Source organism: Belonocnema kinseyi, chromosome 9, assembly GCF_010883055.1.
Source record: "Belonocnema kinseyi isolate 2016_QV_RU_SX_M_011 chromosome 9, B_treatae_v1, whole genome shotgun sequence".
NCBI lineage: Eukaryota > Metazoa > Arthropoda > Insecta > Hymenoptera > Cynipidae > Belonocnema > Belonocnema kinseyi.
Genome location: NC_046665.1, coordinates 33,302,377 through 33,317,760, shown reverse-complemented (window position 1 = coordinate 33,317,760; position 15,384 = coordinate 33,302,377). Strand labels below are relative to the sequence as shown.

General features: G+C 32.3%; 1 protein-coding gene across 3 annotated transcripts in view; it reads left to right on the top strand.

Moving 5' to 3' along the window:
- LOC117179735 (rab GTPase-activating protein 1-like) overlaps window positions 1-15,384 on the top strand; it is a 112,884-nt gene that overhangs the window by 55,762 nt on the left and 41,738 nt on the right. For all 3 annotated transcript variants that reach the window (XM_033371792.1, XM_033371790.1, XM_033371791.1), the window contains 4 exons: window positions 3,376-3,566; window positions 3,846-3,905; window positions 12,645-12,836; window positions 13,368-13,585. In XM_033371792.1, coding sequence (XP_033227683.1) covers window positions 3,376-3,566; window positions 3,846-3,905; window positions 12,645-12,836; window positions 13,368-13,583 — 659 coding nt within the window. In that variant the 3' untranslated portion in view covers window positions 13,584-13,585. The remainder of the gene's footprint in view (window positions 1-3,375; window positions 3,567-3,845; window positions 3,906-12,644; window positions 12,837-13,367; window positions 13,586-15,384) is intronic.

The window sequence follows — 15,384 nt, the reverse complement described above, 5'->3', positions numbered from 1 at the left end:
TTAAAAGTTAAAAAACGGTAAGGCTGCTTAGTAGACCGTATGTGTAAAGTTTAAATCATAAAAATAACATTGGAAATGAGCAAATTCAGTTTATGGAAAACCGGGTTATGAATTATAATAATATACATTGATGGGAACGATATAAAATTTCAGAGATAAACTCGAGTGCGAAACACGAGATACGTGATGAGAATGTGTTCGTTAAAGCTGAAGGAGCTTTAAAAAAAGAGAATTCACAATCACTAAATTACTGTTGTTGAAGCTTTCTCCTTTAGTTTTAACATTTTTGTGCACAAAGATCGAACGTGTAGCGCGAAGTAAACACATTATCGTGCGCGAAGCGTGAGAATCAATAGTCGCGCGCCCTAAGCCTTGAATCTTTGAAAATTCAAGGAGCTTTTAAACTTTTGAAGTAACGATTTTAATTGTTCTATTTAAAAAGTGAGTAATTATTTGTAAGTGAAATTGTTGAATTTTAATGTATAAATAACAATTGAACACTTATTATTTGTAGAACAATTCGAGTAATTTTTAGAGTTATTTTGAAAAGATTTAAAATTTATTTAAAACTTGAAATCATTTGAAATAATATACACGAAGTTTGTGTTTCGACAAAATACAGCTATTTGTACCGTAATTCCGGTGCAAATAGCCATGGCCTAATTTAAAACAAAAAGAAATTTTTTTGCAGATTTCTAACAAAAAATGCAGAGGCTTTTAAGAATTGTTTGTGAAATGTTTCAAAAGAATAAAAACATTTTCTCAAGATTGCTAGGAACATTGAAAATGATTTTTTTTTTTGAAAAATTATTTAAATTCGAATGATTGTAAAAGATACTTAGATTTTGTGAAAATTTTTTAATAATATAATTTTAAATTTGAGGAAACTTGAAATAACATGTATATTTTGCAAGTTTGAAATAAATTTTTTAATCTTTTAAGAATATCTAAACTATTTAATATTAAAGCAATTCAACTTCTGATGTAAAAATTGTTGAGTTTATAGTATATAACATCACAAGTCGGGTTAGGCGCGTAAAGAGGCGTGTAAACTTGCGAGTGATGTAAGATGTTTTATTCGAAATCCCCATGGTATGAGACAGAGCCCCCAGAAAAGTGAGCGTTTGATAGCCCTTTACCACGTATGAAGATTCTTGTGTTTTGTATTATTTTCCCCATTTGTCAAATTTTGCGAAGATCAGTTCATACTTATCTTTAGATTATTCGGGTGACAAGTCTTGTTTTGCCTGCTTCAGTTCTTCGTTTATGTTAGTGAATGGAATTTTAGTTGGGTTTTTTATCATTTTTAACATGCGAAAATTTACAATTGTATATGTTGCGACGTAATTAATGAAATAAATAATATAATAAATATGATATCAATAATAAATTAATGAATTAATATAAAAAATTAATCAAATACATCGTGTGCTATTCAGCGGGCATTTGTGGAACTAATTAACTGACTTTTCTGGGAGCGTAATAGGCTTATAACATGGTGGTTTCTAACAAAAAAAATGTAATCGTTCAAGTTTTAACGTATCTAGATTAAAATTGGTTAAAATAGTATTATTTTTTATTTTTTCAATTGATTGATTGATTTTTAAATTTAGAGCATTGAAAATGATAACATGCATTTATATTTTTGGAACTGAATCCGAATCTTTGAATCCTACAATTTATAAAAATTAAAATTTCTAATTTTTCAGTTTAAATGCATTTAATTTAAAATTATTCAATTCAAAAATGGTAGTACTTGCATTTATAGGTGTTAGTTATTGAGCATTTGAATACACAATTTTTTAAATTTAAAAACTTGTAAGCTTCCACTTTAAAAGTTTAAAATTTAAGAGTTCCATCCCAAGTTCTTTAATTTAAAGTTCATTTTAATGAATTCAAATGGAAAAGTGATTAGCTTTAGAGTTCGAATTTTTTAATTTAACTGACCGTGAAAAATGTTAGCGAACCGATATAACACGGGAATTTTTTTCTTCGATTAAAACGGCCACCCTGAATTTTAAAACTTTAGAATTGTAGATGTTAATGACCGGAAAAAATGTGTGCATACCTAGTGGAAATTACCGACAATTGTTTTCTTATTTTAGCGGCCATCCTGTATCATTTAAACAGCATTTCTATTTAACACGAAAATTCGAAGTTTGGCAACCTCTTGTAATAAAATTAAGCTTCACTTATATAATTGAGAAGTGGCAGTATAGAACTAAAGTCGAGATAAGCCTGGAAAGGTCAATAAATCAATAATAATTAATTATATTGACCTATCAAGTTTTGAAGTTTTGTTTATCTAGTTCTGACTGTCACCCTTCAATAATTATAAAAAAATTTAAACCTCCTTCACTAATACCATTTATTATTTTTAATCTTCAATAGTAATAAACATTTTTTAAACTAAAATGATAAAGAGGTCTGTAGTCATTAAAAAAACTTTGCTTTGACGTCTATATTTATTTTATAAAAAAAAAAATTTACATACAATGCTCTTTGTTTTATATTTCTTGCTGAGTCATTATAGTTAAAAATGAGATAAAAAGCTCAGTTAGCATTTTTATTGACTTGGGTCGTATGTGTGAGTTTTTTTTTATAATACAAGCATCTACAGCTGAACCAATGGTTTAAAATGGACAAAATGTCGCAATAAGATAGGTACGAGAATGCCTTCTCTCATATTTATGTTGTCATATATGATTAGCAATATTTGAAACGTCTGTTTTTACGCCCACAAGTTAGAAACATGAGCCACGCTGCAAAGAGTTTATTGAGAAGTAAGGAATTCATTTATTGCGTTTTTATACATGTGCAAAGATGATAATTAAATGTTTCTTTTAACACACACAGCTTTTCTGAATGTTTTTGTATTTAGCGTTTGTTTTCAACGGAGACGTGACATAATTAATAATTACGGAACAGATTGATGAGTGACCTAAAATGATTTAATCTGTGACACTAAAATTTATGATCATGTTTAGATAATTTATAGTGCAAGATTTGATGTAACAGTTATAAATGTGAACTTTAGTTTTAATCAGGATAATCTAATACGTATTCATTATATTTTAACGAAATCCAAAGATTTTAAATACAAAATGGTAGAACCTTTGTAAATTTTTTCTATTCAATATTAAGCTTCATGATTTTTTTAGCATAATTTGTTTTTTAATTGGATGATATTAATAAAGGGCTTTTGGAGAGAAAATTTAGATTTATTTTCTAAAAAATTGGAACCATGTTTTTATTATACAAAAGATTACTGTAAACAATAATCGAATAAATATTTTGTTGCATTATTGAATAGAGAAATATTGAGTTATGGTAAGTGTAGCGTAGCTTGCTAAAGCTTACGTATCTATTGTACAGAGGCGCAGGAAAACGCGGATGAGTACAGTAACGAATTGGAACAACTCCGTTGTACAGTCTCACGTAACGAAGAAGAAAAGCAGAGATTAGAAGCTGAGCTTGTTCAAGTCAAGGAAATGCTGCAACGCGAGGTATCTCGAGCAGATTCAGAAAGTAGAAGAAATGGTGTTATTATTGCCGAATATAAACAGGTAAATAATTCTTCCTTTTAATATCAATTACAGTCCAAACGCGTTTATTCCTACTTCTCCGAAACTTAAAGATCTCGTTTATTGCAACTCGAGAGGGGACCCCACCACTCCACCTATCCCTAAAGTGGTCTCACAATACATTCGCGCTAACACTGTCATTGGACGAGTGGCTTGCTATAAACTAGACTTACAATAAACATCTGTTGCATATGGAATTTCCTTTAAGAAAATAAATAAAATAATAAATAAATAAATTGACCTTCTTTATTTCTTTTCTAGATCTGTCAGCGTTTAGAGGATGATTATAATGTTACGAAAACGGCTTTGAGTGACTTACGTGTAAGTTTTTCCTTTTCATTCAATTTTTTCTCATTTTGTAACCAATTACAGGCTTCATGGTGCCTCTTATATTTTTTTAAAGAATTCTTTCTTCTCCCCTTTTTCATCCCTTGTTAAGAAACCTTCCTCTTATTACCCCTTAATTGGGGCCTGACTTGATTGAACCGAGTAAGTTTCAATATTTTATCATGTTACTGTTCCTTATTTTTTGCAAGAATTATAATAAATCATTGGAAAAATCTGGTCCTACTCCGTTGAATAACGCATGTAAATATTCAATTAAATTAAATATACATTGGTCGCCAAGAAGATTAACATTCTATCACAAGAGACCAAGTTGCAACAAAATACGGAAATTTTTAACTCAAAAAGATAAACTTACAACTAAATATGAAATACTTCAATATTCGTTTAAACAAATTACCTTAAAAAAAAAACATTTTTTAACTAAAATGATAAATTATAAATAAGAAATGTGCTCGCTGCGCATGCACATTCCCATCGCGCGCGCAGCTCGCAACTTTGAGCGTGCTTAGGGCGCATGCACCGGTTGGATCTCGCGCTTCCTGAACTTTTCTACATTATGTTCAACACTGTTATATCAAATGTATATTATATTTATTTATGTACCTCTGTCTGGTATTGCTTATTCAGATATTGCAAAATAATGCACATCCTATAAAAAACCACTTTTGTTAGTAAGCATTTTATTGCAACTTTATCATTTTTTCAGAAATATAATTTTTAATATTATTTTTCACGATTTAAACTAAAAATACGCATTCTAGCGTGAAGTGGTTCTCAGCAAATTTGTAAATATAAATTAGACCGTTAGGCAAACAATTTTGTTAAGTAAAATGCTATTGTAGCTTGTGTTGTTTTTCCGAAGAGTTAATTTTTAAATGTATTTTTTATAACAAGAGCTAATAGCAAGTTTGTAGATCTTTCTTAGTTGAACAACTATTGTCTTCAAAATTTGTTTGCCTTTTATATCGTTTTTCCAAAAATTTAATCCACTAGTTTCATCAAAAATGAGTAAAAAGCAATCTGTAGATCGTGCTTGTGTCGTTTCTCATGAAATTCAATTTTTGTATGTTTAATTTCACGAATAAAAAATAACTTCCCGTCGTATGAAAAGGTGATCAATAACAAATTTTTAGATCTTTTTTGAGTGCACGATTTTTGTCTTTTCATTTTTTTTTCGTATATTGCAGTTTGATCGCAAAATGGAATTGTTTATTTTTTTTGTGCCGCTAAAATTTGAATTTTCAATTTTTAAAGAAAATTCAAAACGTTATAATATGCTTTTAGAACTTTCAAAAAGTAGCATCTTTATTCTCTTGACTTTTTTCATATCATGCGTTATTTAGCTTAAAATTTTCGTTTCTTTTTTTAAATTTTGTAAGTGCTTCAACTCTGGTAATCTTTTTTTTTTATAAAAAAGTCATTAGAAGAAAATTTTATTCTTTTTAAGTAATACCAACAACCTTACAGAGTAATTTTTAAATCTCCAAAAAAGTAGTCTCAAAGGTACAGAAAATGATCTCACTTCTTGAATTTTCGTCCAAAATGGCTGGCTTACGAACTTGACCTTTAGTCTAGGACAGTTGAAGAGTATACCAAAGACCAATTCAATCTGCCAATTCTTTCGAAAGTTATCGTGCTGTCAAATTGAAAATAAACAGACATGCACACAAACATACACAGGTACAGACATACATGCAGACAGATAAATTTGAGAAAACCTGACTCTTTTTTCAAAAATAAATGAAAAAAATTGTTTTAAAAGTTAAAAATACATGTAAATCTATGTTTATATGACTACAGTAGTTGAACTAAATTCACTAATAATATTACTTTTGTTTTTAAAACACTTTTCATGTGCGAGATCCATTCATTATTCAAAATCGTCAGAGTATATTATACAATCATCGAATCCAAAACTATCGATTTGACCAAGTCGCCCAATTTGAAAAAGAAATGGCCCAATGCATGTATGTTGGGTGACTTTCTTAGTTTTTTTTCACGGGAAAGTAATCTGAAACTGATTCAAATTGCCCAACTTACGATAAATCGTCCTATCGCGGCCCTGGCAAATCTGATAAATCTACGAACTAGTAATTTCGAGTGCTTTACACTTGAATACTTATTTTCATTCCTTAAACCTCCCATTAAGTTCTTTCAAGATTAGTAACTTGGAACTCTAAGCTTTCTTTCAATGTGCATTTCATTAAAATCTAAGGATGCGCGTATTTTGATATATTCTGAGTTTTAATTTTTAGTTTAATAAAACTGTAGAACGGACATTTATTTTTGTGAAATGTTTATAATGATCGTATAGTTTGTCAAATTTTCTTTCAAATCAGATAGTTACCTAAATTTATTTGCTTTAGTTTTGGCACAATAACATTTCATTAAAAAATGGTCCACCAAAAAAGTGTGCTAAATTTCAATCCTCATATCTCGGTAACCAAACAGTATGGTTCTTTATGGTTTTGCACCTACTGTATGATACCAAATGTAATTATTGGGCTGTCTTATAAAATGGAATGACCCACCTTTATTAGTTTAAATTATACCCTACTGCGCACTATTTGATTTCGGACTACACGAATTTTTTCGGACTACATAACATTTTAGGCCCCTATTTGCGACTTGGAAAGTCCCACGAAGATTTACTGTTGTCAGCAAATTCTAAATCATATATTCCATCCATTACCATAAGTATATTTTTATGAAGTATTATTCGGTCTTATAATTGAACTAATTAAAAAAAAGAACCCTTGCGGCACGGCTCCAGGACCAAAGATAATATCTTTTCTAGGACCCGCCAAGCCTCGTGTCTGTTTACTGTTTCTTATAGGGGTAAGCTGCCGTCCAAACTAAAAAGATACATAATTGACATTTTTATGAAAATGAGTTTTTGGTATCGTTGGATTCATGAGAGAAAGCTGAATCTAATTGTGTTAATAAAAATGATTAATTATTCATATTTATTGCAAAACACGATTGTTTATAAATGAGGAAAGTAGAAAAAGTTGAAAAAATGCAACAGATAAAGATACGCAAAGCTCTTTGTGCGTCCTAAAAGTTTTGCAAGCAATGCAATACGTCATCAGAATACACATGAAAAAAAACCTAAAGAACTTTGTGTCTTTTTTGCCTTGTAAAAGTGACCGAGTGCGGAGCGAATTGACAAACGAAAAGAATCGCTTGCCCTTACTCGGAAATCCACGGGAAATAATTCTTGGCTAGATTCGTTTATAAACTATCGAGATCGTTCGGATAAGTTCGAGACATATGCGCTGAATACACAGTGGCCCTTACGTAAGAGAGATGAACGTTTATTTTTCGGTCTCGCACGCATGTCACTACTTTCTCGCTTTGCCTCGTGTTTCCATCCTTGCCTTCGCGGCTAGTATCTAATACTTCTCTACTTTTTACAATATTTACAATTTTCTTACACCTACTTCCTCTCCTATTTACAATCTTCCCTTCTCCATTCCACTTCCTCCTTCCTTTTCTTCTTCTCTATCTTACCCAACACCCCCCTTCACCCATGTTACTGCTCTTTTGGCCCCCCTATCATGCAATAATTACCTCCATGCTTATCCCACTCCTGTCCACCTCTTCACACTCCTCCAACCAGTGCTCCACTTTTGCATACCCATTCCCGCATAATTCCCACATCCTCTTCTCTCTGGATAGAACCTCATCCTCGCTATAAGTTCCTGACTACCTTTCTCTCCTTTCTCACACAAATATTGCGCTCGGCTATACACTAGCGACGATCGTTCGGGTGAGTTCGGGACAGACGCTGCATACACAGTGTCTCTTAGTCGGAGAGCCGAGGCCGTTTTTGGCGAGTTATTAGCTAACGATTTTGCCACTATTTTCCTGATTGTTGAGAATATACTGTTCACGAAATGTGGCTTATCCAGGGGTAGTCCCGGGGAGAAGGTGTTTATTTACTAATTAGAAGTTGTAAACAAAAAAATGATTAAAATAAGTCATAGGGTAACGGCTGAATCTTTCTGCGTTGGATATGGAGACAATTAGACAATGTTCCGTGAAATTGGCAGACCAATAGGCCGGTGCGGAAGGGGGGGGGGGGGCAGAACGATCCAGAGGTGTAAAAGAATATGTCATTTTAAAGTTATTTTCTAACAACCAAATTTTTTATATAACATTCTACTCATTATTCAAAACATATATTCGAAGAGGCAGAACAAAATCTCGGGGATAACATCCTGGCAGAACATCGCAAACCGCCCGGTTTTGACATTGGTCATTGTGCGTCGGTTTACGGCCCTGACACTGCGAGCAGAGTGTTCCGAAGACGATCAGTAGCGCAACTAGAGACATACTATCGGCGAGAAAACTATAGGCATCTGCTTTTGAAGCTTAACAACTCAGTTTAAAAAAAACGCTAGCGCAACAAAAAAACAGTCATTTAAAAGTTGAAAGTGTTCTACGTTGATGAGCTTGAAGACGTTTATGTACAAAAAATGTTGTGCTTAACAGACTGAAAAATGTAAAAAAAAAAAGTAAGGATTTTCGGGTACATTTAAGAACAGTCAAGTTTAGAGCATTATTTCTTATACAAGGGGCGATGTGAAAAATTTGAAAAAATTCATGAGTATGAAGAAAACTGTTGTGAACCAGTGGCAGTTGAGAAATTTAAAAAATAATAAAAATTATTGCTTAAAATTACAAAAATGTGCAACTATATTATCTTCAGTTCTAATACAGATATTAAAGCGTTTCAAACTGCAAACTGTAATGGATAGGCTCTGTATTTATTTTCAATCACCCAGAAGGATGTGTTCGACTTATTTTTTGTGAAAATCGCGATATTGTTAATCATTTTTTTTGTTGAAAACAAGTGACAGAAAGCAGAGGGGCCCTTTTTTTGTTTTACTGCCGACCGCTGTTGCCATTCGTCGGCCCCTGGTTCTGAATGCTTGGATGGCACCTGGCCACGAGTCGAAGAAAGGGACCAGCGGTCGGCAGTAAAAAAACGAGCTCCCCCTGCTTTTTGTCACTTGTTTTACAACAAAAAAAAAGTCTGAAAATATCGCGATTTTCACAAAAAATAAGATTAACATATCCTTCCGGGTGATTGAAAATAAATAAAGATCCTATCCATTATAGTTTGCAGTTTGAATCGCTTTAATATCTGTATTAATCTGCTAAGAACAAAATTTTTTTACATAAACGTCTTCAAGCTCATTTACGTAGAACACTTTCAGCTTTTATATGACTGTTTTTTTTGTTGCGGCTAGCATTTTTTTCGACTGAGTTGTTAAGCTTCAAAGGCAGATGCCTATAGTTTTCTCGCCGATAGTAGTTTACGCCACTCTGCTCGCAGTATCAGGGCCGTCAACCGATGCACAACGATCAATGTCAAAACCGGGCGCTTCGCGATGTTCTGCCAGGATGTTATCCCTGAGATTTTGTTCTGCCTCTTCGAATATATGTTTTGAATAATGAGTAAAATGTTATATAAAAAAATTGGGTTTTAGAAAATACACGGAGAAAAAGATATCGCACAATGATATCGCAAAATCTCTATATTGCAAGAAAGCGCAATATGATAACGTACAATCAGGTCCCGGAGCTTTGTACGATATTATAATGCACTAATATCATAGACAAAAATGAAGTTAAATTTTGTTGCTGTCGTCTGCTACGGCGTCCTTAGCAGCAATGGGAAAAAGGCAGAGTATGAATCAGTTCGAGCTATAAATCGGGACTCTAGATTTAAAACAATCACAGAGTAAATAAAAAATTTGCTGCAGGTAAGACATGCAACTGTTAATGATTAAACATATTTCAGCAAAAGTTTCATTGAGGTTCGGAAAGTAATTCTGAACTCGTCGACTGCGTCGCGCTGAAGTGAGCAAATTTCAGTAAATCATGTAGAATCTTCGACAGAAAACACAAAAAAATATGTACTTACTGATAAATTTCCTCCGAAATAAATCACATTATTTTAGACGAATTAGAACTTACTTAATACAATTTAGCAAAAGCGCAAAATGTAACTGACGGATGGGAATCCCCATTTCTTACGTTATAGATTGCACAATTATGCGGTATATAATGTAAAAACTTGCAATGTACGATATCACGATTTTGCGCTATTATAATGCGATAATTACGATATATAGCGCAGGAATTACGATATGTATTGTAATTTGTGCGATATAGTTTTCTCAGTGTATCTTTAAAATGACATATTCTTTTACACCTCTATATCGTTCTGCACCCTCTCCCCCTTCCGCATCGGCCTATTGTTCTGTCAGTTGCACGGAACATTGTCTAATTGTCTTGACATTAAACACAGAAAGATTAAGCCGTTACCCTATGACTTATTTTAATCTTTTTTTTTTACAACTTCGAATGAGTAATTAAACACCTTCTCCCCGGGACTACCCCTGGAGAAGCCACATTTGGTGATCAGTATATTCTCAATAATCAGGAAAATAGTGGCAGAATCGTTACCTAATAACTCGCCAAAAACGGCCTCGGCTCTTAGACTGTTACGTCTGTTTAGTTGCTGAATTTGGAGGTAGCTCTCGACCTTTTCGACAAAGGCATCGTCCACAAGTGACTTTGTGTTCTTTTTCCCTTGTATATTTAACTTTCCGAGACTAGTAAAATATTGCAAGTCCATTTTCTAATAGAAATTGTTTGAAAAATCAATTTTTGATTGCAAAGTATGAAAAAGCACGTCATTTTTACCTAGATAGTATATCTTAATTATTCAAAATTTTATTCGATATCAGAGTTCTTTGGGCAAACAGTTTTTCTCGATTTTCTCAGTTCGAGTGAGATTGGTCTTATTTATCATTTTAGTTTGTACTTCAGAGATGTGCACTAACTTTTAAAATCAAAACCATCAAATTTGAAGTCCAGATGATCAATTTCAAACTCCAAACGTTTTGAATTAAATAATTTTGAATTTAAAGTCTTTAGAATTGCACAATAAGAAATATTAATATAAGAGCCTTCTATATTAAGATACTGAAGGTTTAAAACAGATTTTAATTCGAATTTTGAAGGTTAAAATTTAAGTCTTCAGTATTAAACAATTTTCACTTAAACCCAATTAAAGTTCGAAACTAATGATTACAAATGAAGCATTGTAAAGTTTGAAAGTGAAATTTTTCAAATTATGTATCATAAAAATGGTAAAGTTAAGGAAGATTCTAAGTCAGTTGGGCACGTTCTTAATTTTTAATTGTTGAATTTAAAATACTTTTAATTCGAAAATATTCAATTGTTAAAATTATTAATTAGTAATGGTTGAATTTCAGACGCTTTTAATTTAAAATTACACTATTTTGAAGATTTTAATATTTGACTTTTAATTTAACTATTGCAAACTAAAATAATGATGAAACTTTTAACGCTTCGCATTAAAAATGTTTAAATTGCAACTTTGCACAAGATTACATTTAAATCCTTAAAAATTAAATTATTTTTCAATTAAGCATATCACTCAAATATTATATCATTGATAAATAACGGAAAATTTCATAATGTGCCATATGGTTTTAAATCATACTTCTATAAAATTACATAATAATTTCGGAGTGTTTCCAGTATGAAAAATTTTCAGTTCATTTTTTGGTTTCTCGGCCTAATGACAGCGTACTTTTTTAAATTAAAACAATTATTTGTCAATTAATTGTTTTGAAAATAGTAATCAAAATTTATTTTAATATTTGAATGACGAAAATAATACGCACAGATTTTTAAAAAACAATTTTCATAGCATATTAGCACCATTTGTGTATACTATATAGAAAATTAGAAATATTAAATACTTCTGCGCGTCTATTAAAAAAATTCGTAGATTAAATAAAATATTTAATATAGAGCTGGACAATCCTCAATCCAAAATTTCGTTTCAATCATTTCTGTGGTGGAAAGGCATATTTAGATATCAGGTTTGGGTACTTTGAATAATGCTCTTTAAATTCCTGGTACTCCCAGACTATTTAATGACTTATGTGCACTATAACATTTTAATAAAATAAACGCTGGTTTAAATTCCTCTTGAGACTAGACTGGCATAATCGCCAAACTACGCTAAGTTTAAAGTAATCTTTTCACACGTTCCCGAATTGTAAAATTACTAATATTTGTGTAAAAAGTTTAAAATGTATTAAAATTTTGAACATGTCCCATTGAAAATATTATGGGAAATCTATGTTAGTGTATTTTTTAATTGAAATTGTACCTTAGGGCTATCATTTCATATAATTTTGAGATAAAAATAAAGTGAAGTTATTCGAACCACTTACAAGAAATTAATTTTACTGGTTTAATAACTTAACTTACAAGCCAATAGGCGAATCTGCTGGGAAAGCATTTAGCTACATCAAGATCTTTTATTTTTTTCTTCAAATTTGCACAGAATATTACAAACTTAATTTGAAAATAAGACTAAGGTCATAATGTGAACACATATTTTACGTCCTCGATTTTACTGTCTTTCCATCACTTTATTCCTCTATTTTCTACCAATTTTCATGAAAAGTAACTTTAGTTTTTCTTTTTGGGGGATTTGGAGCTATGAAGCCTGCTACTGCAATATTTTTTTTAAATGTATTAAACTATTTAATAAGCATGCGGATAATTGCTTTTTCTTAAGTAATTTGATATTTTTATTAAAATAAATGAATTCGTTTATTTATTACTTCAATCTAAATTCAATTTTATCCACAGGCAAAAGTCTCCAAATGCGAAAAATGCAGGAGTCATATGAAGGAGTCGCCAAACATTTTATCCGACATAGCGCATCCTTTAGAAAATCGAATAGATCCTATTCTTAATAGAGCGCAAGAAAGGGTTCGAGAATTAGAATTGGAACTAGCACAGACAAAGTTGGCGCACGTTGAAGCCGAATGTAGAAATCAGGTATGAAAATGTATACTGTGTTATGTAAGATTTTTTCTAAAGGGAAGGTTTTTGTATTCAGAAATAGTGGCGATATTGGAATTGGAGAAAGAAGAATATTTGGCAGTTTTTTATGATTTTTCAAACTTTTTTACTTGATGGAACCGTAACTTTTTATAATAAGAAAAGTTAGGACGCTATCTTGATGGGTTCTAAGAATATTAGGCTGTCTTTTCGCTACGGATAAGAATCAGGCTAACTTCATTTATCTAAGTTTTCAGGAGGAATAAATAACTATTATTTTTCGAAATATTTCCTACGAATTGAAAACTCCAGTATTTTGTATTGCAGTTTGTAATGTAATTTAGGCTCCTATAACTTTCAAAACAAGACATTTAAAAATATTTGTATTTCTTTTAACACTTCTACGTGTTTACTAAATTAAATACAAAATGAAGTTAGCCTAATTCTTAACAGCAACAAAAAGATAGCCTATCATTCGTAGAACCAATTGAGTTATTGCATTTTAGGAACTAAAATTAATGTTTACAGGACCTGACACATCAGTTGCACGCGACTGCTGCAGAATTGAATGCTGCTCGAAACAGTTGGCCATGGCTTAGTAAAACTTTGTCAAGTATAAAGGAAGCTGCAAATAAAAGAGAAGTAATAGGTCCTGGGGTTTTAAGACGCGATAGTGCACCGGGTGGTGATATGCGACATGCCATACATTCGCAAAGTCGGGATAATCTTAAAGAGGTCGTGTGATGGTAAGCAATAATTTTTAAGTTTTATCAATATTTCACTTGTGTCTGCTATATAGCATCATACTTTTTCCGTTATAAATTGGAAACATCGGGTACCGACGCATTCTCTGAGAAATACAGTTGACTGTTTACATGGTCACATTTTAAAATAGTTTTTAAACATTCCTAATAAAAATTTAGGAAATTTAAATTAAACCAAAATCCAAATTAAAAATCCCATTTAACGTCCAATAATCAAATTGATGCAAAATCCTGTTATACAAAACAAGAATCCAACGACCAAATTTGGACCACAACGAATAAACGAAAACCAAAAAAAAACCCCCCAATTGTAATCTGAAAAAAAAACCAAAAAAACAAAACAAAAAAATAACAAAAAATAAAATAAAATTTTCAGAAAAAAAAATAAAAAAGAGGAAAGAAAAATGAGAAATTTCCTCTTTTTTATTTTTTTTTCCGAAAATTTTATTTTATTTTTGTTGTTGTTTTTTTTGGGTTTTTTTTTCAGATTACAATAGGGGGTGTTTTTTGGTTTTCGTTTATTCGTTGTGGTCCAAATTTGGTCGTTGGATTCTTGTTTTGTATAACAGGATTTTGCATCAATTTGATTATTGGACGGGACACGGGACTAGGCATGCCATCCTAACTTGGCGAGCGGGGTTGAATGCACGGGAGGGGGGAGAAATCCATGAGTGGGGAGAGTCGCCATCTTACGATGTGCCATTTGATTATGCGCACGAGGATTTTTGCCGACAAACTGTGCATTAAAATATAAACATGTGGGCGCTGCCATGTTTGTCGCGGGACATCAAAAGGTGGTGAACCTCCCCCCTCATTGCATCACCCCCGCAAGGGCATCCTAGTCCCTTGTTTCCTATGTCCATGTGCCGCCCTGTTTGACCGCTCAAGTAGAACCGTCTATCATCAATTTCAGTTCGTAAACTGGCCTGAGTAATTGGGGGCGCTTTATTTTAGTTCGCAAAAGCCTCAGGTAATAGGTAATAGTAGGTAGTCTCTGCTACTGTATTTCCAGTCTAGTCCACTTTTTTTTCTCCATAACTGTAAAGAGCGTAAATAATCTATTTTCTAAAGATAACATTTTAAAGTATGTTTTTTTCTTCTTCAAAAAATCAATTTTAATTTGAAACAAAAAATCATAATGAAAGAAAAATGATTATGTAAAGGTCTTAAAGTACATGAAAAGAGCTTTCCAAAATACTATAAAAAAAAGTCCAATCGCATAATCCTAAAAGAAGTTACAGCACTAGCTTCAAGCTGAATAAGCACCTGAAAAAGTAAAAAATTCAGGCCCCTGTATAAACCGATAAAAGAACAGCAATTTATGTGGGAACATTTGACGTATTTTGCCCCAAAACTTAATCTACGTCCCTAGTAACACAGAATATTTCCTCAATGTTGCATACAAATTTCCTGTAATATGAGCAATATGGCATGAAATATTGTTCGATTTTTGCAATGTGTGGTCGATAAATTTCGATGGTTCAGTACCATGATCCAACAAACCATGGTTCCGCCAACTCGATCCTCAAATACGTTCGAGTTGGAGTGAACCGTCAGCGCCGACCATCCTCACTATATTGGCTCGAATCGAAGGGCAAGCCCACTGCCGCACTCGATCCATGATGTTAGAAAGGTCGGGTGCCCTACGGTGTCGAATCTGATAGGTTAACTTTTTTTTACTCGCGCATGGCAGGACAATGCTTTGTTAGATATGGTTCAGTACCAAAGGTGTCCGCTGGATGGCACCATTGGAGGAAGTTTACATTCCCTGTCCTATTAAG